The sequence below is a fragment of the Mercenaria mercenaria genome, chromosome 3 (assembly GCF_021730395.1).
Source record: "Mercenaria mercenaria strain notata chromosome 3, MADL_Memer_1, whole genome shotgun sequence".
In the NCBI taxonomy this organism is placed as follows: domain Eukaryota; kingdom Metazoa; phylum Mollusca; class Bivalvia; order Venerida; family Veneridae; genus Mercenaria; species Mercenaria mercenaria.
The window spans coordinates 80,685,852-80,712,541 of NC_069363.1; the positions used below are offsets into that span (position 1 = coordinate 80,685,852).

Genomic DNA, 26,690 nt, shown 5'->3' on the forward strand with positions numbered 1-26,690 from the left:
TGCCCATTTTTATCGAAGTTTGGTCATACTTTTAAATTCTCATTAATATTCATAAATATGCTAATTAGTTAATTTACATAAAATAACTAGAAAGGAAAGGGCAATGGTTTAGGTACATTTTGATACTCTTTGGGTTCTTATATATCAAAGATTGACCAAGATACGATGACACAATGGATTTTCGTATTCAGGTGTCAATTTCTTACCCACCCTCTTATGATTGAATTGGTATCTGCTAGATATGATGATCTTATGATTGATTGGTATCTGCTAGATATGACCATAAATAGATAAAATATCAAGCATACAGTGTCTAACCTTTTATTACGTACCATTTGACTACTTTTGTATAACTTTCATATATGCCCATTTTTAGCGGAATTTGGTCTTACTTTTATATTCTCATTAATAATCATAAATATGCTAATTAGTTATTTTTCATAAATAACTAGAAAGGAAAGGGCAATAGTTTAAGAAACATTTGAATACTCTTTGGGATTTTATATGTCTACAATTGACCAAGATATGATGACGCAATGGATTTTCGTGTTCAGGGGTCAATTTCTTACCCCACCCACTTTTGATTTAACTCAAGCCTGGTATCTGCTAGATATAACTATAAATAGTTAAAATATCAAGGGCACAGTGTCAAAATTTTTTTTTACCAAATCAAGGGGAAAACTTCTGTTTACTATGTCAATGGTGATACTGTTACATGTGAGTAAAGGTCATGTGCTATTAAATAATTATGTGAAGTTTGGTAATTCTAATCAAATACTTTTTTTTAATTATGTACAAGCATTTTCAATTCTTTTTACCAAATCAAAGGGAAAACGCAGCTTTTACTGGGTCAATGGAAATAATACTTAGTGTAAGCAAAGGTCATGTGCTAATTAATAATAATCTGAGGTTTCAAGATTCTTGCTTAAATACCATGGCCGTAGCGACTATTGTGGCAACCGAGGCACTTGCCTCGGTCAATTTTTCTGCCTCCTCTGCCTCGGTCGATTTTTTCTGCCTCAGTTGCCTCGGTCGATTTTTTGCAAGGCGACTATTTTTGGTATCCAGGTTTTGTTTTGCCTTAGCTGTATGAATTACCAGCCGTTCTTCAAGAATCTGATCTCGGTTTGAAAAGTATTATTCGAATAGATGTGTTATAAAATCTATGGAGCAAACTATAGCATATATCTACGATGTCACCACTGTGTGACGTATGTGATATATATCAGTATCGTACTACGGTTGTTCAAAGTGCGCATTTCAGATGAGTGTTGCATTTTCCATTACTGCTCATGAACAGACTCAATCAAACCGAGTCTGCAATTTTCACTGTTTGTCTTGTTCTCGGTGCTTCCGAGGGATCTACTTTTCAGATTTTATTTTCAGGCTCAGCAGCGTCCGAAAATACCAGCCTGTAGAGGTCACTCCCGGTAGCGTATCGTGGCACACTCAGTTACTCTGCTGATTGCGCTAAGTAGCATATTAAAACGCAGCCGGGGTCTGCTTCCCAAAAACGCCTCAAATCCAGGACGTGAGTTCTTCTCGAACGCACGTGGAGTTATTTAATAACTGAAACTTCAAGGAAAATTAAGACAGGACAAAATCTGAAATAAAAGACAAAAACAATTTATCTAAATAACAATTTCAGATACAATAAAATCGTATATATCTTCAAGGTATCCTCGTATATGAGCCTCGTCTGTGGCGATCCTCGTCTTTGTGCCTCGTCTCTACGGCTGTAATCATCGTCTTGGTAGTTTCTTATACAGAAATCTTAGAATTAAATTCTAGATTGGAATATATTTTCATGTAAAAATAGTGTAAGGATTTATCTGCATAAGATTTGTTGATGGGTTTATCTTTTACACTAGATATGAATTTAAATGAAATACTAGGTCTCCATGGTCTCTTGAGTTTCTGGTCAAACCTGAAATTATTTATATAATCTGGAACAGGATACTATTCTATTGGGAAGATCTACTGGTTTTTATTATGTACAAGAGTAGCTGAATGGCTGAATATAACCAAAATCTTTGAGATTTTATTCTATAAGGCTGCCAAATCTGTCAGGAACTATTAAAACAGTGCATTTGTTTATAATACCTTTTTAGTGTATGGGGACACTGGCATGATAGATTGTAAAATAACTAATTAGCATATTTATGATTATTAATGAGAATATAAAAGTAAGACTAAATTCCGCTAAAAATGGGCATATATGAAAGTTATACAAAAGTAGTCAAATGGTACGTAATGAAAGCACTGTGTGCTTGATATTTTATCTATTTATGGTCATATCTAGAAGATACCAATCAATCATAAGATCATCATATCTAGCAGATACCAATTCAATTATAAGAGGTGGGTAAGAAATTGACACCTGAATACGAAAATCCATTGTGTCATCGTATCTTGGTCAATCTTTGATATATAAGAACCCAAAGAGTATCAAAATGTACCTAAACCATTGCCCTTTCCTTTCTAGTTATCTTATGTAAATTAACTAATTAGCATATTTATGAATATTAATGAGAATTAAAAAGTATGACCAAATTTCGATAAAAATGGGCATATATGAAAGTTATACAAATTATTTCTTGATTAAAGTTTAGTTAGTGAAGTTGTCAAATGGTACCAAATGAAAGGTAAGTCACTGCACTCTTGATATGTTATCTGTTTATGGTCATTTCTAGCAGATCCCAGGCTTGAGTTCATTAAAAAAAGGGGTGGTGTAAGAAACTGACCAACATCAGCAAAAGTAAGTATGTAGTACATGATGATTTGTGGGGATATGGGCCGCCGTGAGAAAAATAATGAGAAATATAGAGACCTATACCCCATTCTAGATTGAAGTGAATTATAGTAATTTCCCATGTATCTGTTTCCGGGCACGCGACTGGAAAAAAGTTGTGCCGTCATAAATGTGGCAGCAAAAAAGAGAAAATAAGGCAAAAAATATATGACTGCTGAATAGTTTCAGGTAACAATATCTTTGAAAACTATGTTATAATTGTAAAAATGATATATTTAGTGAAAGTTATGTTTATTCTAGCAGATAAAACATTTTTATGAAAAAGAAATTGAATTTATTATGCTTAAAATGAAAACAAATCCATTAATGTTAGAAATGACTAAATGACGATATTAAGTGAGCAAATTTCTGTTTAATGGCGCATTATCTTCGATTAAAATAGAAATAGTCTGATTATCTATCACTTCCATAATTAAATAACATATATATATCCACATACCCTTGTTATGTGTATGAGTTGTCAGATTAATGCCTGGACACTGTCAGAACGCAAAATAAATAGAAAAAAAAATTGTTACATGGTGCAATTTTGAAAATGCTACTTTCTAATGCATAAACAGCTGAAAAAAGTAAACTATTTCATAGTGTCGATTCTCCTATAATAATTGATAAATTGATACATGATTCCCCATAAACCTGAGAGAGAGAGGAGAAATGACACAAATCGGACCAAAATCAGACCAGATAATGCTTTGTTTCTATTGTTGCTACCTTTTGTCACAATTAGGTTTCGTTCATTATAACTTGATCTTTAAATTATTGTTCTTTATTTTATTTCATTTTTGCAGAGCCTGCGCCAGGGAATACCGCAACACTGCCAGTATGCCAGATATGCAACGTTTTTTTTTATATTTTATTTAGAAACAAACCGTTCATTAAATAGTGTGGACGTCTTGAGGTTAAAGTGTCGGCATCTGGTTCGAGCCAAACTAAGCACATGGCGGAACTAAATAAACATCAGCTGTTTATAATTATACAGTATTACATTTATTTCTTTTTAGTCAAGGTGACAGCAACAAATGCTCAGAACCAGACAAAACATATTTGCCATGAATAGAATCAAATGTTATTATTTACCTGTCATTTTGAGGGTCCTGCACAAAGTTCTGTCACTAATTGGCTTCCTTAGTTTTATCCCAAGTATTTTTTAAAACGCTTCATTGTACTTGAATGGCGTGTCCTATAGCTAACGACATCTGTTCAATTTGTGCAAATTGCTTTTCAAACGACCGAGTTATCTTAAATTGAAATACATGCAGACATAATTATACACTGACCTATTGACTTGTCACTTTGTGAAATGGACGAAAAGACTGAAATTCATAGCTATCTAAATGCCGCATTAGGCTTAATACGGATTGAAAGAAGATGTTTGATGAATTGTGTGGTATATATGGACTTCGGTTTGGCATATCAAAAGGCAGTGTGTAAACAATTCTGAAAAAGCGTTTTGACCTAAGAAAGGTAGTCTCTCATTTGTTCACAAAGGAGCAAAAGAAACAACGCCTTAAATGTGCCCGGGAACTTTTGAAAACATACAAAGGCTGTGATAGTCGGGTTATTTCTTACCTGCTAACAGGTGACGAAACTTAGGTGCACATGCTTGAGCCATAATAAGCAATGGAAGCGAAAAGATAAAAGTGGAAGTGGTAAACCATCCGCCTTATTTACCTGACCTGAGTCTCTGTGACTTATTTGATTTCCAAGGCTTAAGAAAATGCTTTCCGGAAAGAAATATAAGTCAGAAGTTCTCGTCCACCAGCGCCATCTGTCAGTGTCTCCAACAGATACCAAAAGAAGACTATTTTTGTTTTGTTTTTGGCGATTGGGTAAAAAGGTTAAAAATGTATTTCGGTAAAGGGGGAATAATTTGAAAGTTTCTAATATTTGTTTTCTTGATAAAACATAGCGCTTAAGAAATCCGAACCCAGTGACAAAACTTTTTGCAGGACTCTCGTAGTGTTTGTTTCTAATATTTGTTTTCTTGATAAAACATAGCGCTTAAGAAATCCGAACCCAGTGACAAAACTTTTTGCAGGACTCTCGTAGTGTTTGTTTGTTTGTTTTGGGTTTAACGCCGTTTTCAACAGTATTTCAGTCATGTAACGGTGGGCAGTTAACCTAACCAGTGTTCCTGGATTCTGTACCGATACAAACCTGTTAGTGTTGGTTTCTCCTGATTTGATTTGATTTTGATTTATAATATTTTATTGCCTTTGAAAACATGTAACATAATACAAATGTAAGTGCACAATAGAGTAAATAGGGAAGAAGGAACATGTAACTTCTTTAAAGTAAACGGGTGAGACTACAAGTTTTACCAACTTCCCTAACAAAGTTACGTAACAAAATATTCAGTTCATAGGTCGTAATGTATGTAAATATAGAATAGCGCTAAGTAAATTCCGTTTGTCATCTCATAATTTGGAAATAGAAAAAGGTAGGCATGAAAATGTCCAAAGAGAAGAAAGAAAGTGCCGAAACTGTTCTATGAATTTGATAGAGGACGAATACCATTTTTTATTAGTTTGTCCAAAATACTATCAGTTGCGTCGAAAATTTTTCAAGCCGTATTTTTGTAGGTGGCCTACGCTACAGAAATTTGAAACCCTCATGTCCGCTACAAATAATAAAGTACTGATCAATCTAGCAAAATATTTGTACTATGCATTAAAAGAAAGATTGTGATTTTGCATTTTCATTGCGAATCCATTTTATATATTCTATGCAATTGCCATTTTTGAATAAGTATATGTTTTGCCTATTCATTCATTTACTCATTGTTCAAAACAATTTTTATGCAATGTACTTTTTTTAACATTGTCACCACATTTATTTCCTAGTAGCGCTGTATCCGAGGTAAATGTGTCTCAAATATTGATATTCGTTCATTTATTCATTTTTCAAAACAATTTTTACACAATGTACGTTTCTTTTTCTACACTGTCATTACACTTACTAGTAGCGTTTTATACGAGACAAATGTGTCTCAAATATTGATACTTCTAATAATGTTTTATTAACGGCTATTAGAATAATGTCAAATTTTTCACACTTTGTACTTGTTAAGGTGTACAATATTTCTCTGGGTAAAATTCTCACGCTTCATACTCTGTACTGGAATTGATTATCGACTATGAATTGAATGACAATTTTATGTCGAATAAACTATATGTTATGTTATGTTATGTTATGTATGAGTAACATTTAATCCATGTGCAGAAGAGAAAAAACAAGAAACAACAAAAAGAATTTACTAAAGCAAGAGATTAAAAAATACATTTATAAAGTAAGAACTTACTGAGTGTAAACAATTTTTAATCAAAACAACAAAAGAAAAAAAACAGCAATAGAGAGTGGGAGATACACACACGCATAAAAACAACAACAAAAAGAAAAAGAAAAAATGAAAAGAAAATAACAAGAAAAGCTGAAAAAGCAGAAAGAGGTATTTGCTCGCCGTTCCACACCCTACATTAATTGAAGGTTCGTTTTCCCAAAACTCGGGTTACAAGCACAGCGGCTGGGAAGAATTAATTCGGTAAATTTCGATTCAGTTAAAACGTTTACTTTTCTTAATATAACCTTGTACATGACCAAAAATGATGCCATGATTTTTTGTGATAAGTTATCGAATCAAAACAATTATTTGACATTTAAGGAACGGTACTGACGGGTATCAATGAATAACTATTGACGTTGTTGGGAAAAGAACGGACATCTTAAAAATAAATGTTCCGCGTCTTCTGTAGTATATCCACAGTAACACATTTGATCGTCACGTAAATGGTTGTAAAATAAGTCTGAATTAAGATTACTACATTTGATACGTATTCTTGCATGATGGATTTGAGAAAATCTGTCACCAGAAAGGTAAAAATAAGGAACCTTGGGCGGTTTGAATTTTTGTTTTAAATTATATTTAAAGGCTGATATAGTGTCCGCATTGTATGATAGATGACGGTATTACAGATTTAGCATAAATTTCAAGCATTGTTTTTCAACGCATATAGGTATTGGTTTCAAATACAGTATTGGGAAATTGCCGAGATTTATAAATCAAAATTAATTTTGGCATATGTCATCTGTCGGATAATTACGGAAGAGCATAAGTGAAAGGTGTATTTAGAGTTACTAAGTCGAAATTGTGAGTTACTAACTACAATACACACGTATATCCATTTTGTACATTCTTACGTATTCCAGTTTTCTTTGAATGTAAAAAGACTACGTAAATCAATTCTTGCAAAAATCACACTTACTCCTAGTTGGACAAAGCCAAGGGAAACATTTCATACGAGAACAATGTTTCTAGTGCAAAAGTTATTGATCTTTATTTATTTTTTATTCTACGTGAATGTACGTTAACTCTGTTGCATTACCCTAAATGTAATAATCAGACACTGCTGTTGTCTTTTCCATTAACGTCCATTATAAGAAATGGTCCTGTCACATACCACAAAATTGAGAAATGATTTTTCAATAAGACAGCATTTCAGACATAAAACCAGCAATTTTATACAGGCTTATCCAATCCATTTTCTTACGATTTTTCTTCAGACAAACATACCCCCTTTGTTGAATGGCATTTAGAGGCAAAATGCCCACTGATACCTTTATTGTTCTAAAGAGAGAATGAAAAGTCAAGCATTCAGCCAGACACGTGTAAAATATTCCAAATTTCATAAGAAATATTGGATTGCTTGATTTTGACACAAGTTTTATGGTTTGTAAACATATCCTTTTCATCCAATCAGTTTACGTCTCATTAACTCTTAAGCTACAGTCACACATACGGATATGTCCGTGCGTTGAGGTACGGTGCGGATAGGATTAGTCTGTGGGTGTATAACTACGGAGCAGTACGTCTTAGTACGGGAAAAATGGTGAGAAACAGGAAACAAACAAAACAATACAGGACGCGATTAAGTACGGATAGGTACGAGGTACTACGTTGAATTACGTTTTACTGCGCCTTGCAACTTGCCCAGCGCACGGACGGGTCTGTGATAAACTACGTTGAACTATGCTTAAGTACGAGCAGCCTCGGATAACTACGTTCAGCTCCGGCGAGGTACGTAACAGCACGGATAACTACGTTTAAGTACGTTCAACTACGGATGAATAAGTTTCAGCCAAGTTGGACTAAAGTCACGCTCAAATGGCTACGGTTCGCTCAAACTTTTGTGCATGTTCAAAAGCTGGAGAAACTTGCAAGTTTGGAATAAGTTTTGAATACGTTTTGATCACGTTTTGGTACGGATTAATACGAATGACTACTCTGAGGCACGGCTCAGGTACGGATCGATACGGACTACTACGTTTCTGTCCGTAGCTAGACGTAGCTATCCGCGCCGTATGTGTGACTGGGGTATTACGGGTTTACCCTACATATTTTTCAACCACTGACCTAAATGTGTTTGTTTATTTGGTTGTTGTAGTGTAAGATAGAAGTATCTGTCACGTCAGTGCATAATATGCAACATTGTCACGAGTTGGCTTAGCCGAGATTGAAGATTTAAGACATGGTGTTCCTGAGTAAAAGATATTTTGTAAAAGATATTTTGATCTTACTTGTGGGACAGGCAAACTTTCTTTCTTTTTCTTTAACGTAAAATGGAAATTTTACTCAGCTGTTTACACTTTGAAACCGCTGAAAGCTGCACCGCGGAAATGTCGACAGCTCCTCTTATCACCATTTTGTTTTAGGTGGAGCTAGAGGTTAGAAGTCGTAATGTAGTCATCAATGTATGACCTACTCCATAGCCTCTAGAGCTACTCCAGATTTCAAAATTATCCAGGATATATACATTCATTTACATGTATAATATGTTCAGATGGTAGGGGCTCAAACTAGGTTGAAAACCTTCCAAATATGGTCATAATAATGAAATATTCCAAGTTTTCAAAGTCACCTTCTATGACCTCTCCTTAAAAGCTAGATCTATCCAGGTAGCTAATCTTGGTCAGACTCATTACTACACGTTCATGTAGGGTATGTCTATATTTTCTTGCCATATGGGCTCAAACTAGGTCGGTCGAAAACCTTCCAGACTTAAACATGGTTTAATAGCGATATTTTTATGAGCAAATGTTGCTCCCCGTTGGATACACCAGGTACCTAATCTTGGCCAGAACATATACATCAACGTAAACTATTAATGTTTTGACTCTTGTTCATGAAAAGTGTATTATATGTAACAAATATACATCGATTTCAATTTCGTCTGCTATGCTATACAATATACGTAATAAATTAGATATTGTAGTGAAGCATGTAGCTATAGATATATACGCTATGTTAATATTCTGTATTTGTAAACAAATGTTATGTATTTGTAAACAAATGTTACAGTATTTGACAGCTGTCAAACTATGCAATTTCTCTGGGTTGTGGACCTTTGTCTCTAATCTGGATCCCATTTGATCCCGTTGATAATTTCATCTCTGAGCTGAGCTTTCAACTCTTTTATCAGTATGGGTGCCAGTTGCGAACCCAATTCTCTAAGATACTCCTGACTGAACTTTGCCATAGTGTATATTAATGAGGGAGGGGTAACGACTTTTAAATCTTCACCCGTTTAAATCTCCACCCTCACTATCAATACTTTGAACGTTTGGAAATATTATCGGTTTATGTTTCTTGTTGACAGAGTTTTGGCCCGGTGAGGATTGGTTTCGTTTACGATTGCCCAATTATTAGTGTTTATTGATCACAGGTAAATAATAGGTTATAATAGCATAGGTATATTTGTCTGATAGAATGTCATCTAATAACACATTCATCTCGTATCAATGCTCATATAGATGACTCTGTGTCAGTAATTGTCCTGAAAATAGTCCAGCTTCACTTAAAACTTTACGTTTTTGTTAGTTTCTCTTTGTCCTTGAAAAAATCCCCGACATATTGTTTTGACCGGAAGTTATATTATTAATATATTAAATTGTTTTCCCTGAAGTTAAATACTGCGAAATCATATAAATGTGATCGTTATGGATTTGATTTTAGAATAACTTCATGTTCTATTTATATTATATAGAAAATGAGATTTTCTCGGAAGTATAGGCCTACATATAACATAGTGAGATCATTTTATAACGAACTCGAGAATCGAGCTTTACGGTAACGCAAGTATACTTTCACACTTGGTGGTGGATTTAAAAAGTGTTGCCCGCCCCAAGCGGACAGGAATTACTTCTCTACGCATAAATACAAAACTTCATTTGATTGTTGAAAATTAGTTATCACTCAAAAATCATGCAAGAGAGCTTTCCAGTAAGTTGAAAAAATAACTTTTTCCTTTTAAAAGATAAAACATAGGAAAGACATCGGAAAAAAATTGCCATAAATATTTTAAAGCCAGTAATAGGAAATGACGCTTTGCCTTATTTCATAAATAGGGAATCAAATCTGACTGCCGCACATATATTCTTACTTTATCTTTTTTTTGTAAACGAGCTACTATGAGTACTAGCAAGGTCATCCAAGATGGCACCGGTTTATTTGCCTCCAAAAAGGTGTCTTTACTACTCACGGATCTGTGTCCCCTACGAACATTAATGATTTTGCTATAGAATCTAAATCACTGCCCGAATTAGATTAAAGCTTTGTTGGTGTATTTTCAGGTCTGAGAAAAGCAAAGAAATATAACTGGAAGGGCAGCAATATGGTCCATACATATGTATTATTCATGTACTGTCTTGCAGAAGCGTCCGTCCTGGGTGAGCCAGGATGGAAAAATGCAGGAAAGCAGCCTGGGCTTCACATCTGGAGAATTGTGGTACGTTGATTCTCTTACAAAATATGCTTGTCGTCTGCTCTTGAAAAAAGCTGTCTGGGGTGATCAGTAGCACATTAATGGAATATTTTGGATTTTTTTTAGTTAATCGGTCTTTTCTGTGAAGGGACATATAATCTTCAAAATGACCACAAACTGTAGTGGCAAATTTCTTTGTATTTTCTAGAACTTCACAGTCACAGAGTGGCCCAAGGAAGACTACGGAAAGTTTTACAACGGTGATTCATACATCATCCTAAATGTAAGTACGCCACATGTTTTTCAAAGTTATTTATTTGTTCTCGCCCACTCATGTACATGTAAATGCATTAAATTACGAACAGTATTTTAATTTCATTCCATAGTTTACCTCTTATTATTACTACTATTTTTTTGCAACCAACTGTCAATCAGTTATTTGTTTTTTGTTGTTGATTTAAAAAAAATAGTCGCAAATATACTGCAATAGTCTGTGGGCATGGTACCCTGTTTCCAAGGACATGGTACCCTGTTTTCCGAGGGCATGGTACTTTGTTTCTTTCCGTCTAACATTCCGTCAATGGCCCGTTTGTGGGAACAAGGATTTTTTTTTATATGTACTAGCACTGGTGTATTTTATTTCTGTATGGTGCATGTGGTAACGGGTATTATAATTCGCAATATTTTTGTATGAAATATATAACAAGTAATACGCATAACTTGCTTGACGTCTTAATTTATGAGCAAATTTCACTTTACTTTTGTCGCCTTCAGAGCTATATAGAAGGAACTTCTGCTGACCACCTGAAGTACGACGTCAATTATTGGATTGGTTCGAAGAGCTCACAAGTAAGTTGAGCCGCGCCATGAGAAAATCAATATAGTGCATTTGCGACCAGCATGGATCCAGACCAGCCTGCGCATCCGCGCATGCGCACATCGCTGGGACCTTTAGACCGGATATTCATTAGAGAAGTTCACGCAAGTTTTTTTCTGTAACGTTGACGAAAGCATAAAATATGCGAAGTATATGCGCACATCGCTGGGACCTTTAGACCGGATGTTCATTAGAGAAGTTCACGCAAGTTTTTTTCTGTAACGTTGACGAAAGCATAAAATATGCGAAGTATCTCTGCAGTATGATATATTGAGACAGTGTGATTGGTGCACGATGGAAGATAAATTACCGCTTGTTCAATATGCTTAGTACTCATTCATCGAACTTGAAATAGGTTAGTGCATTTTCCCGTTCATGACCATGGTTCTTATATATTACCTAGGGGTAGAGTATAACATGTACAGAGGCATTTTCTTTCTGGTCTGGTGCCAGTGATTCAGGGGAGGTAAATATGATACCTATTATATGCTCGAGTGGAAATACATGTCAGCTGGGTAGTCCTTGGCTAGGACTGTAGTCTAGCTACAATATATAAGAACATTTAACACTAGCTAAAATGCCGAAAACACTCCCCACCGTATGTGTAACCACTAGTTATTATTAATGATAGAATAAGATGCTACAATAAAATTATGGTAAATTTTGTATAAGGTTATCACTGAAAAATCATGCAAAAAATGAATGCAATATTTGCCATTTAGCATTAATATAAATTTTATTCTCCTAGAAAACGATTTATTCGGCACACCTGAACAAAAAGTGCTCGTGGTGAGCTGTTGTGATCACGCTGTGCCCGTCGTCCGTACGTGCGTGCGTGCGTCTGTCCGTCAAGTCGTCTGTCGTCAACAATTTTATTTAAACGACATCTCCAAAACAACTGAATGGATTTTAATGAAACTTGGCCTGGTTGTTCCTTGGGTAATCTTCTACCATAGTTGTTCAAACGGTACCGCTTTGTTGCACATAGGGACCAGAGCTAAAAATAGGGAAAAAAACTTCAAACGAAATATTCTCATAAACCACTGGACCGATTTTGAAATAATTTCACGCAAATTGACCTTATGTCACCCTCTACCAAGATTGTTCAAATATACCGATTTGTCAAAAAACATGACAGCCAGGGGGCGTGGTCACTTTTCCCTATATGTTGATAGTGGAAAATTAAAAAATCATCATGAGTGAAACTGCTGGCCCGATTTGAAAATGATTTTACACAAATGGTCCTTGTGTGACCCTCTACCAGATTGTTCAAATTATTTTGATTCCTCAAAAAACGTGGCCGCCAGAGGGCGTGGTCACTTTTCCATATATATAGAGGAAACTCTAAAAAATCTTCTTGTGTGAAACTGCTAGCCCGATTTTAGAATAATTTGAAACAAATGGTCCTTGTGTGTGACCCTCTACCAAGATTATTCAAATTATTCCAATTTGTAAAAAAAAAACACATGGCCGCCAGGGTGTGTGGTCACTTTTCCTTATACATGTATATGCATATTGGAAATTTAAAAATCTTCTTGTGTGAAACTGCTAGCCCGATTTTAAAATAATTTTACGCAAATGGGCCGTGTGTGACCCTCTATCATGATTGTTCAGATTATTTTGATACGTCAAGACATGGACGTCAGAGGGCGTGGTCCCTTCTCCCTATATGGACATAGTAGAAACTTAGAAAATCTTCTGGTATAAAAACTTTTAGCCCAATTTTAAAATAATTTCAAACACATTGTCCTCATGTGACCTTCTACGAATACTGTTCATGTTTTCAATTCGTTAAAATACATATCCGCCAGAGGGGGTGGTCACTTTTCATAAACAGTTTCTTTAAACAACATTTCCTCCAAAACCACTGAATGGATTTTGATGAAACTTTACACAAATGATCTCTGGGTAGCCCTCTTTCAAACTTGTTCCGGTTCATTGAACATATGGGTCTTTTTTGTTAGAAAGGTTTTGAGCTATAAGACTTCTGTTTCTCTAGAGCTATGATATTTGGCATGTATTATAAGGGTGTGATTCTCTACCATCATTATCCAAATTATTGCCCCAAGGTCAAAAATGGCCACGCCCCTGTTTGTGACATGTACTAACGATAGGCTTATACATAAGAAACTTTGAAAATCTTCTTCTTTGAATCAATGATAGTTAGAGCCTTGATATTTGGCATGTGATATCAGAGTTGTACTTTCTACCATAATTACTCAAATTGCCCTAAGTTCAAAACTGTGTGTGACGTATATAATATAGGCTATCTTAGAAGAAACCTAACTCGGTACTTGTACCATTACGTTATACAAACTTGAAGCCTTGTACACAGGTGAGCGCTTTTGGGTTAATGGCCCTCTTGTTTTTGATCTTTATCTGGTATTATCATGTTTCTGTGTCTCGGAAAATTTGTTGTGTACCATGTCCCAATACCGCACCACTTTTCCGGTTTCTTATTTCAGTACAATGGAGGGCGGCGCTGAAAGTGGCTTCCGCCACGCGGAACCTATTAAATATAAAAAAAAGTTGTTGCAAGTGTCCGGAAAGGGAGCTGACCCGTCAGTCACAGAAGTTAGTATCCAGTCTTCATATTAGACTCGGCTTTATGATAACTTTTCTGTTTTCGAAACTGAACATCACTCAGAGTTTGCGTTCTTTGATGGGTATCTACCATTGTGAGAAAAGAGTTTCCTGTAAACAATTTCTTTGCAATTTTGACCGGACACCTTTTCAAATACGCAATATGTAGAGTGATTATTATAGGGGCCCTTTCAAAAATGCAATCAGTCTAGAAATGCAACAAAACTCCAAATATGCAAAGGCACTAGGTTATATATCATTACTATCTCGTTTTGATAAGCGTTATTAAAACGTCAAGAATTTGCTTTTCACATGTATTTTGTTGATAACAGTTATTTTTATGGTGAAGATGTTTTGCTGTGGGACGGGGTAGACATTGGTATAAAAAGTTATATTTTTCTACGAACTTGCAGGTTCCATTGAGTAAAGACAGCCTAAATTCCGACGACGTCTTTATTCTAGATGCTGGTACAACTCTATGGCAATACAACGGCAACAATGCTAGTAGTGATAAGAAAGCTTGGGTATAAATCATTTGCTATCTTTTGAAATATGGACATTTCTAATTAAAATTATAAATATTAACAGCTTACCTGTGACTTGATTTTGCGTACTAGTAAACCAGACTCCAAGGTTGATATCAGTCTCAAAACTCAAAAATATGATAGGTTCTTAGTTCATCAGAGCACAAGGTGAGTCAATGTGATCACTGTATGTCGTCCGTCTGCGGAAACAGTGTCTATAAGTTGTGTCATTGTCTCCTCTAAAACGTTTAGGTGGAAAGTGTTGAAGCTTGTTGGAAAGTTCTCATCTAAATTTGTTCAAACCAGCTCCTCTTGTTAGAGCTAAAAATAGAAAACTCTTTGAACAACAACACCTCCTAAACCACTGATCTCGTTACACTAATATTCCTTTGCTGTCCTTCTACAAAGATTTTAAAATGCTAACGATTCTTTAAAAAACATGGATACCAAGGGCGTGGTTACTTATAGATGAACCTTTAAAAACAGTCTTGTAAAAACATCTGCATAGATTGTACAAAGTATTGAAACTGGTTGACATGGCATGCTGGCTTTTTTCTAATGTGGATATAGTGGAAACTTCGAAGGTTATTTTTGTCTGAACCTGCTGGTCCTATTCCAATATAATTTATGGGTGACCCATTTTCAGAATCATTGAAGGTATTCTTACTTGTCAAAAATAGAGTTAAAATATAAGACAATATCTAAACTTCATCAGTTCTCCTACACAATTGGTTCAATTGTGAAATAATTTTGGTGACCATAAATCAAGTGTTCATTTTATTCCAATTTGTCAAAAAACATGGCTACAAGAATTATCAATTTAAAAAAGGTCAAATGTCATATCCTGTCTCACAGGTCCGAATTTTAAATGATTGAACAAAAATGTTACTTGGGTGGTCCGCCACTAAAACTGTATAAAGACATCTTAATCTGTCGTGGGCGGGATTAGTTTTCTCTGCATTGCTGCTGTATGGAAAACTTGGGAAATCTTCTCTCCAAAATCTACAGGCCAATTTTTAAAGTACGTTTGCAGAAATGTTTGTTATTATCTGTCTGAGCTGTCAAACTCTTTTGAGCAATGTAAGACCAGTATGACCCCCTTGTTTTGAATTCAGTCTTAGAATTGACCAATGGAATGGCTGTATTCTAAGACTGGCCTCCAAACTCAGTTTTATCATCTTGGACCAAGGGTTATACAGGAAGGCCTAGTTGAGTGAATGTCTTCTTATTCAGTGCTCCGGTTTTACTTGGAAAGGACATTATCACTGATAACTGATATTTATAGATTATTAACGTTGTATGTGGATATATGCACGAGTTCTGCAGCGGTAATATTGCGCGACTTTAGGATTCAATATTATCCGCGAAAGAACGAGTGCATATATACACATACAAAGTTGATAACCTTTTTATTACATATCCACTATCAAATGATAAATTTGTATCTAAATTTATTATTAAGCAACGATAGACAGGAAAAATACGAAAATAGTTTCTCCGAAAATGCAATAAACAAATCAAACTGACGCGCATTAATAAATTTCGTGAAAATGACGCCAACATGTTGTCGCAACGTGAGCGTGAACGCCATGGACGTCACGCGATTCTTTCCATTACAACGTTAATAAAACATTCCACGTCCGATATGAAAGCGTTCCACGTCATGATATGGAAAAATATTGCATGATCGCTGTCCATTGAAACTCAATGGAAAATAATTCTAGGTATGTAATAATCATCATTATGATAAACAGTCTTTATATGTACTGTATTGGTATTAATGTTGTCATAAGACATTGTATACTTTAGTCGACGGAATACCTGAAGGATATTAAAGAAATGAGGGGTGGCCATTGCAAGGCAGTAGTTGTTGATGAACACAGTATCAGTGAGGATGTATGTATAAAACATAGATGAAGAAGACTATCTTCATTTACGAAATACACTTTACCGTTGCTAATGTATAGTGGAAACTTCATAATGCTTAAGTAATGTGGTCAAAAGATAAAGCTGCCGTCCAGATATTGTGCAAAGTTACTTGTTCAGAAATGTTGTACAGTTTTATAAACGGAGGTAATAAAACAGTAATTCAGTAATACATTCTCTTAGATTAATCATATATTCAAATGTATTGCAAAGTATAGAATGAATTGAAATAGTAACTAATGAGAAATTAAAGTCTTATTTGATCATGACAAAAATTTGGCAGCCATTTTATCAACGCTGTTAGTGTTCCATATGAATATGTGATATAAGAATATCTTGCAAGCGTTTTTTGCTCCTTTAACCAGCATGACTTCTACCAGTTACTTGAGCCTGATGAATATGGAAGTGAAGAAGAGGAATGTGAAATACTAGGAGAGAAAAAACTGTTCTGGTAATTAATTCTGTCATCTCAAGAGTACAAAAAACATGTGCTTAAAGGTGGTCAACATACATTTGTTTTGTAATTTTTATAACAAAATTTAATTACATCCCTTTTGAAATTTGAAAGTGTTTAAAAAGAAAAACAGGGTTTCTTTCTTTTCTTTTGATTTCAGAATAATTCTAGTTTTATATTTGTATTTGACAGACATAAGCTGAACAAATGAGAAGTTTTAAAACTACACATAGCTTCTCAATTCATTTATTTCCGATCTATCTTGGTTGTGCAACGAAAATAGGCAAAAGGAGGTAATAATGAAAAGTCAAATTTCACTTACGCCTTGCATGTATATGGCTTACACAATTTGGAAAATTTTCAAATTTATTATGATTAGAAAAAATATACATTATTTGCTACCAGAATGTTTATCTACCATAATGAATTTAGTATTTTATAAATAAAATTGTATTTTTTTTCAAAACATGTCACTAAATATTGCTGAAATCGCAGAATTTTGAGAAACATTTTTTACCATATTTAAGTCACATAGGAATATTTTTAGTTGTGAGCAAACTCGAGGACCACAAAAATATTTTAACCATTGGTGCAGCTTCTCTAACAGAATATATGACCTATGATATGTATTTTTTATTGTGGTCGACAGCTGTGCTCAAAGTGAAAATTTCAGATTTGTTTCAAAAATTCAGTTAAAACTGAGGGTGTCCCATACTAATAATGTTTAAAGTATTTTCATTTAGGTCAGAAATTTTCTTTGATGATGAATGAATTATTACATATTTCGTACAGTTTAATAAAAACAATACTACTTTAGGAAAAAAAAAACGTTCCAATTATTCCATTTAGAGACTCTTTTTTAAGGCATATTTGGGCATAAGTGAGCCTACTCCAAAGTTTTGTATAAATATGAAATTATGAATGCACATCAGTGACAATCACAATATATGTTTCTTAAATTCATTATTCCTTCTCTTGAGAAGGAATATTATAGTTCAATAAGTCACACTTGACTGGGCTACTGATACCGAAAGCTGTTGTCATTACAAGCTAGCCAATAAAACTCCGTGACCTTAGAAATAACCTCTGACGTTAGACCATTCTTTCCTAATTGAGGCGAATCTCTGACTGAACGCGTTCCGTGGAATACATATTACTAAACCCGAGGATGTTATTGACATATACAGCAAATTTAAATGTAAACAACTAAATATTATCGTTACCTTAAAATGCATAGTTAATATATGAAAACAAACCCTATTGCGACCCTCTAATTATGCGCAACAAATTCACGCATCGAATCGTAAATGATTAACTGGGTCAATGTCTTATTGCCGTATTTACTCTACTGAAAGTGGTAACAGATTTAATTTGTTGTTGGATTTAACAATTCATGTTAAATAACTAGCGTAAATACTTACTTGAAATTTTTTGGCAGTATAACAGACATTGCAACCAAAATTTTACAAGATGATCATTTTATATTTATATAGATATGCCCTAGAAGGAACTTTTGCTATGCTTTAACTTGTATTATTCCTACGGCTAAATATGGTTAACAAATTTTCATTTAAGTTAAATAACCTTATCTTGAATGGGCAACCAAGACAGGAAAATCTATTTTTTAAAAGAAAATTACTCCTGTGAAAATCTGACGACATGTATTTAGCACTCAGTGAACATAATTAAATGAGCCGCACCATGAGGAAACCAACAAAGTGCGTTTGCGACCAGCATGGATCCAGACCAGCCTGCGCATCCGCGCAGTCTGATCAGAATCCATGCTGTTCGCTTTCAAAACCTATTGCAATTAAAGAAACTAAAAGCGAACAGCATGGATCCTGACCAGATCGCGCGGATGCGCAGGCTGGCCTGGATCCATGCTGGTCGCAAACGCACTATGTTGGTTTTTTCATGGCGCGGCTCAAATATAAACGATTAGTTGTTTAAGTTTTAAGCAAATCCATTGCCTGACTAAAATCTGATTAACCACCTTTAATCATAAATTTGTGTGTATCATTTTAAAGTTTGAACTGTTTTGCTGTTCAAACACGCAAAATAATTGTTTACTAAGACTAATACGTGTATTTTTTTTTTCAAACTTTCAGCGTAAGATTACTTAGTCTGTGCATTTAGCTGCTTATATTAAACATAAATTATTTGTGGTAACCGTGCAGTCATCCCAATCAGCAATGTTGTATTGCGTCAAATAATGTTTTCAGATCTACCAAAATTCTTCATGACTTTAGATTTTAAAAACACCAAGAACGTTTTGCTGTTTCTTACAAAAAGAAGAGAAAAAAGCCTGCAGTTCTACATTCACAATTTGTTCTTAAACTCATATTTAGACCAAATAAGATTTGAGCCTAGTTTTCATCATTCAACTTAGACTTAAATTTTAACTTGCTGTAATTTTGTTGCATAAACCTTGAAAGTTTTTAACCAAAAGTGTGACAGACGAAAACAAAAATCAGCCGTGCCATGGGAAAACCAACATAGTGGGTTTGCGACCAGCATAGATCCAGACCAGCCTGCGCATCCGCGCAGTCTGGTCAGGATCCATGCTGTTCGCTAATAGTTTCTCTAATTGCAGTAGGCTTTAAAAGCGAACATCATGGGTCCTGACCAGACTGCGCGGATGCGCAGGCTGGTCTGGATCCATGCTGGTCGCAAACCCACTATGTTGGTTTTCCAATGGCACGGCTCAATTATGTATAAAGACAAAGCGCTATTTGATGCTGAAGATATATGCACCACAAAAATGCTTTGTCATATTTTCTTTTCTAACAATGTTGCTTTTGTTTTGTTTTGTACAAACGTCTGTAGTTATTCTGTAGTTTATTATGTAAAATAATTTCACACGTTTTATGTTGTGGGAGTGAAATAAACTAATACATAATTTTAGTTTTACACTATTGTAATAAAGCGTTGACGTTGACGTGTTTTAATCATAAGAGACATTGGTCGAATTGACTTGGTCTGTAATAGGATAAATAAATGAAGAAACTTCAAAGTTTCAGTAAGAAAAGCTAACATATGATAAAAATATTACATTTGTGTCTTCCCACATTTAGTTCATTTAACTCATTGAATAAAATTGGTAAAGACTCGGCAGAGCCTCGCATAGTATTATTTTATTCGACTCGTTTAATAAATTCAGTATGAAGACACTCATGTGATATCCCCTATTTAATGATGATAATGTTGTTTTTTTTAAATTGTAATATATGATACTATTTTCCTACTTCTAGTTATTGTTCACACTTATTCATTTTATTCAAAATGAAAGTTTGGGATTTTACTTTATGTTCCTAAATGATTAATAACATTTTCCTTGTGCACAATAAAGCCTCGCGTAGTTACCTGCAGCTGATTAAAGTTTGAAAGGTGCAAAATGCCTCTGCTACTATTTTCTATGCAAAAATCATAATGTGTAACAAGTTTTTTATCGACATTTCCAGTCTGTAAATTATTGTGAGACTACCCTTGTCTTGAAGGCCTATCTTTGGGCAATCATAAAACGCCAAAAAGTATGGGGGATTAAACCGTGGTCATGTGATAGAAACACGTTAATGCTACGTAGTTAGACACCAGGATATTCATTTAACCCTGCAGTGTTGACATAAACTTGAAAGCATAGCTTAAAAACATCCAAAGACATTCCCATTTGCAATCACTTAAGCTTATACCTTGAATGAAAATGGCCTTTACTAACGTTAGGCGGGAAAATGGCACTGACTATTCGAGTTGACCACAGTTCTAAGCATCTCAAGCGAATTGCTGTATCCATACCTACACAAAGTTGAAAACACAGTATAAAAAGCTGGAAGTGAAAGAAATATAAACAATTAAACTAGTTTTAAATGAGCAAGTTTGCTTATTAGAATTTTCTTGCCACCAATATTATCATTTAAAGTTCAAAATATTTTCATTCTTATTTCCTGATGTGAAAATTTTAGTGAGTTTATTAATGTAGTCTGCTTCTATCCAACTGTATTTAATTTAAATAAATACTATATCATACTTTTGCTTCTCAAATAAATAAGAAAAAAGTTTTGTTTTATAGGCAATGTGGTCATTTACATGAACGTTTCTCTGGGAAAGTTAACTGGAATTTTATTACCAGAGCTAATGTCTTAGTCATTAGACAGTCATTATTTTTATTCAGCATAATACTGTACTGACTGATTTCTCTGAGAAATTATTAAAATCACTGTTTATGATGTGGCCTTTTTCAGAACTGTTGGAAATTTGGTCGTTTTATTGTTATTAAATTTTTATTCTGACCTGATCAGTCTATGTTTTTCCATAGATATAAGACCTAACCATTTTTTCTTCTTTGGTTTTATACTGCATTAGTTGGAAAAAGTAATTCAGAACTAGGCAGTTGCAAAAAAAGCTCTTACACAGAACTAATATCTTTTTCATGTATTTTGCTGAACATATTTTGTTTGGGAAAAATATTAAATTAAATGTGTTTTTTTCCCCCAGTTTGTCAGATGAATCAGGAGAACTAAAATTCAGCGAGGTGAAATCGGGAGAAATCGAAAAGAGTGACCTCGGAAGTGATGTAAGTTTTAAAACATGAGCAATCATAAAACTACCATTCTTGTTAGTTCAGTTGATAAACTATATATCTTTATGATCTAAAGAGAAGGATCCAGTACCACACTAACTGAATGATTTGTTTTTTATAACCTTTTGCACCTGGAACGTAACAGAACGTATTGGCGTCTGATGGCTCTGTCACGCTTCCGTAGAATCAACATTTATTACATGAAATTCATTTTGAACTCTCAAATACGGAAATATCTGATATCCAAAGCATATACTGACACTTTTAGACAACATCAAAAAGGACCTTTTGAACGATTTGACGAAGTTCCAAAGATCGCCATATACGCTTGCTCCGTTACGGACCCATGTGGTATTTGTGATATTTTTCGAGTGCAATATGTTTTTGTAGTCTAGATGAAAAGCTGACATGTCGTTCTAAAATCCAGTTATTTTCAAATCGTAAGAAAGTCCACGCGCATAAATTTTGACGGGCTGACCCTGCGCGTGGACCCAGACTACAGACCAATACAAATGCGACTTTCGAAAGTTAGCCTTTGTACTTTCATTCTTTTTCCTTCCGGGAAAAGCTGAAGGTCGTCTGACGTCATTTTCGTGTGTGTGACTGGCGTGATTGTATGATATGTATCGGCCGTCCTAAGGATACTGGTATATTACGTCGGCGATAGTCAAAGCAAATCAAAATCATTTATAATTAAGGCATAGTTAATTTTCCCAATCGTATTCCTAATGACTTCTAGAATTCCTTCCTTGATAATGAAAATAAAAGTTTTATTAAGTTTTCAATACCCTGCATGTAAACTGGGATATACTGCCAAGATGAAAATAATTTTATAAGATAATTAAACATGGAATAAAAAATATGTATCAATGACTCAGTGAGTTCTTATATTGCTGTAGGACGTGTTCCTGTTTGATTCATGTGACCAGATTTTTGTTTGGATTGGTAAGAATGCTTCGCCGGCTGAGAAGAGGAAGGGAATTGAATATGCCTATGTATGTATTTTATTATCTGCAATTTTTGTTTTGAATTTTCAATTACACAAAACAAGTTAAAACATGCATTAAAGGTGTTTTTATTTTTTGTATTCAGGATGTTCTAATGCTAACCTTTGTATGATATGCGGATGTATTTATGGTATTATGATTAAATGTAACACGACACTCATATGTGAAAATTAATTCAGTATAAACATGATTTTCTGGAGTAATTACACGAATGGATATTCTGATACAAACAAATTATTATATCTGCCCTGTACTGGGGGAGACATATTGTTTTAGCTCTGTCCGTCCGTCCTTCCGTCCGTCCGTCACACTTTATTTCCAGTTGATAACTGGAGAGCCATTTGATCTTGAGCCTTCAAACTTAATAGGATAATAGGACTTACAGTCTAGAGTAGATGGCTCCTATTGTTTTTCCATCAAAAGTCAAGGTCACAGGGGCCAGAGCATTGTTTGCGATCAGTAACTGAGAAATACTTGACCTAGAATGTTGAAACTTCATAGGATGATTGAATATGCAGAATAGGTGACCGCTACTCATTTTGGGGTCACTCAACCAAAGGTCACAAGGGTCAGAATCCGTCACACTTTATTTCTGATCAACACTGAAGACCCATTTGACCGTAACCTTTAAAATTTATAGGGTGTTAGGGCTTACGTAGTAGATGACCCCTATCGTTTTTGTTGTCATTCCATCTAAGGTCAAGGTCACATGGGCCTCAACAGGGAAAACCGTTTCCGATTAGCTGCTTAGAACCACTCGAACCAGAATGTTGAAACTTTATAGGATGATTGGACATACAGAGAAGATGACTCTTATTGATTTTAAGGGTCACTTCATCCAAAGTCAAGGTCACAGGGGCCTGAACATGGGAAACCATTTCCAACCAGTAATTTGAGAACTACTTGACCCAGAATGTTGAAACTTCATAGGATGATTGGACATACAGAGAAGATGACTCTTATTGATTTTAAGTGTCACTTCGTCCAAAGTCAAGGTCACAGGGGCCTGAACATGGGAAACCATTTCCAACCAGTAATTTGAGAACTACTTGACCCAGAATGTTGAAACTTCATATGATAATTGGACATACAGATTAGATTACTTCTATTGATTAGGGCCACTCGATCAAAGGTCAATGTCATAGGGCCCAGAACATGGAAAACAGTTTCCTATTCATAACTTGAGAACCACTTGAACAAGAACATTGAAACTTTATGGTATGATTGGACATGCCGAGTATCACGTATTTTTTCCCTATTGCATTTCAGTCACTAAGCAAACCATCAGTGTCTTTTTATTTTCGCTCCTGTCCCCTATTGACTTCTGGCCTTTTACTACTATGTTTTTGGGGATACATGCGCTTTCCTACCCAAGTATGTAGATATTAACTAAATATTTTGATAAAGATTTAAATAGTCTGTATGTGTTCAGAGTATTTTGATACAGTTGTAAGCAGGATATTCTGATGTCGATGTTTATAGGGTATTTTGATTCAGATGTATAAAGGATATTTGTAAATGATACAGTGTGTATAAGAATATCATATTATGTTTTTCAGAACTACCTTGGTGAGACAAATCGTCAACATTTGCAAATTCATAGAGTCGTAGAGGGTCATAACTCTGAAAGTCTCGATAATGCTTTGTCATGTTAAATATTCTGCAGGATTTATAACGAGGAGGAATGCCGTGTAAAGCTTCTAGACAATTTTAGGCACTTGTGAATAGAGATTTTATCATGTAGTAACTGTATATGTCAACAACATGATGAAATATACCCGCAGTTTTTGTCTTCCAGATTCAGATATCTAGCTTGAGTATTAGCAAATACGTGTGCATTGTTATTTCTTTTTGATAAAAATCTTATACTATTAAAGAGAACTCGGGGGAGTTTATATTTCAAAGCAGAAATGTTATTAAATTATGTCTTGTGTAAAGAGAGGTCCTATGTTCTTTTTATTATCATTGTTTTATTTCTTATGCTATTTTATTTATCTATAGAAAATGTTATAAGTAACTGCACTCACAATTTAAGTTTGCTATTTAAGGACCAAAATATTGTTTTAATTTTATCTAATACTTAGTGATATTATACTTGTGTGTGTATTTCATTTCTGTCAATCTTTCTCTTTCTAATAAGGTACTGTGAAGAAATGTGTTCACTGAGCTTGTACAAACTCATTTTTATAATAGTTATAAACAGAAATTAGAACTTGTTAATCAGCGTCGTAAGTGGCCCAATGTCTAAATAAACAAACTCCATCATTTGGGTATAATTTTGAATTTGAACTTGACCAGTGGCGAGGGTGCAGGCTTAGACTAGCCTTAAATCACTGTAAAAATTTTGGAACCAGTCCCAAAAGTTAACGACTGTGCCAAGTCTCAATCTCAGACAGATGAAATGATATAAAGAAATTAACCTTGTCACCAAACTCAATACGAATCTCAGAACACATGTCAAATGTACGACATGTTTCAATAAGATTATTTGAGCCGAGCCATGAGAAAACTGAAATAGTGGCTTTGCGACCAGCATGGATCCAGACTAACCTGCGCATCTGCACAGTCTGGTCAGGATGCATGCTGTTCGCTTTCAAAGCTTATTGTAATTAGAGAAACTGTTAGCGAACAGAAAGGATCCTGACCAGACTGCGCGGATGCGTAGGCTGGTTTGTATCCATGCTGGTCGCAAAGCCACTACGTTGGTTTTCACATGGCGTGGCTCAATTATAAAATCCTGTTGAAATATTTATGTTTTTCACGTTATATTTGCAATTATATATGGAATGATTTCATAAAATATATAACATGGGAATGATGATTTTAAATCTTATCCAGTAGTTTTGCTTGTAGAAGTAAGACACAGGTCTTGAAAAATAATCCAACAAAATGTGATTTATATAGAACCATTAATACAGGTGCTGTAATTTTAAACCTATCGAAGTTGCAAAACAACCCATCTTTCAAATGTTAAAACATAACACTGATATTTGGCCATTTTTGACAAATTTGAAGGCTTGTGTGGAGAACTGCTTTACTGGATTCTCGAAAGATTTGCTGGCAAAGCAAGGTAATCTGTCTCTCCTATACTGCAAGAAAAACTTGTTTATCAGCTGCTTCTATGATTTTACATTATGCTGCATAACAAGTGTTAAACAAACAAGAGCTGTCTAATGACTTTAAAGATCTTCCACCAATATTATCTTACACACAGAAGCTTTAGCAAAACTTTTAAAGTTTAAAAGTGTGGCATAATTTTGCTAAAAAATGTAAGAAATAAATGTAAGAAAATGGTACGATACCTGTAACATGAAGTCATTTAATAACGTCAAACTAATAAAGTTTGTGAATTTCGAAGTTGAGAAGGGGTATACTATTGACAAAATGAAAACTAGAGTTACGTAACTTGCCCTGTAAAATCATAAAATTTTATGACGCAAACAGACATAAATTTGTAAAATTTGAAAGCATTATGCCTAGTAGTTTGAGAGGAACCTGCTTACATACAAAACTTATGTGAGGCAGATGCTGATGTGATTTATTTAGCTTTCAATGAGGCAGAGCGCAGAACGGAAGTTTTTAACTATCCCCCACCCCGTTTGTCTTTGATTCTGTCTGGATAATAACTTCAAAATCTCTTTAAATTTTTGTACCAGTTAGCATAAGTAGAAGAGCTATTATTTGTACCAGTTAGCATAAGGAGAAGAGAGGCAGTTGAAGTACAGATACGGGATGTCAGACCATAAATATAGTGTCTAATGCAGAAGAGATGTCATACGTGAGTGACTTCCTTAAAGATGCTATTAAGGTAGTGGATCCGTGATAGTAATGTTTAAAAAATTGCATTAACTTGATACAGTCTTAAATTTAATATTGTTTCGCATTGTGTTGCAATTACCGTGTCGTTTTTTTTTTAAATTGTATAATTTACGATAATTCCTCAAGCTCAAATAAAGGCAAACTTCAAGGTGATAACCACTGTACAAAACGTTCGCAGAGAATTCATTATACCAATAATTTTGTTAAAAGAAACCTCAAAGTATTGATAAACAATTAAAGTACACAAAATAATTTTTTTTTTCTGGGAAGCCTCAAGTAAAAATATTTAATCGGACAGAAATTTAGCTCCCACACCGAAAAATAATGACAGAGTCCTGTGAAACTGTTTTAAATT

General features: G+C 34.6%; 1 protein-coding gene and 1 long non-coding RNA gene across 2 annotated transcripts; both read left to right on the forward strand.

The window, feature by feature from the left end:
• The first annotated feature begins 2,638 nt into the window (after positions 1–2,638).
• LOC123543252 (gelsolin-like protein 2) lies at positions 2,639–16,934 on the forward strand. Its single transcript, XM_053539787.1, has 7 exons — positions 2,639–2,645; positions 10,439–10,593; positions 10,778–10,852; positions 11,344–11,418; positions 14,443–14,553; positions 16,363–16,449; positions 16,845–16,934. Exons 1-7 carry the CDS (start codon positions 2,639–2,641, stop codon positions 16,932–16,934), a joined length of 600 nt encoding a protein of 199 aa, XP_053395762.1.
• A 4,454-nt stretch (positions 16,935–21,388) lies between these two features.
• Positions 21,389–24,579, forward strand: LOC128556060 (uncharacterized). The gene is made up of 3 exons (XR_008370412.1): positions 21,389–21,503; positions 22,409–22,504; positions 24,076–24,579. It is a non-coding gene; the product is annotated as an uncharacterized LOC128556060 (long non-coding RNA).
• The last annotated feature ends 2,111 nt before the right edge of the window (positions 24,580–26,690 follow it).

Coding starts and splice junctions, on each gene's coding strand:
- LOC123543252 (XM_053539787.1), top strand. Junction 10,594..10,777: donor TTCACATCTGGAGAATTGTG/GTACGTTGATTC, acceptor TGTATTTTCTAG/AACTTCACAGTCACAGAGTG. Junction 14,554..16,362: donor GTAGTGATAAGAAAGCTTGG/GTATAAATCATT, acceptor TGTATACTTTAG/TCGACGGAATACCTGAAGGA.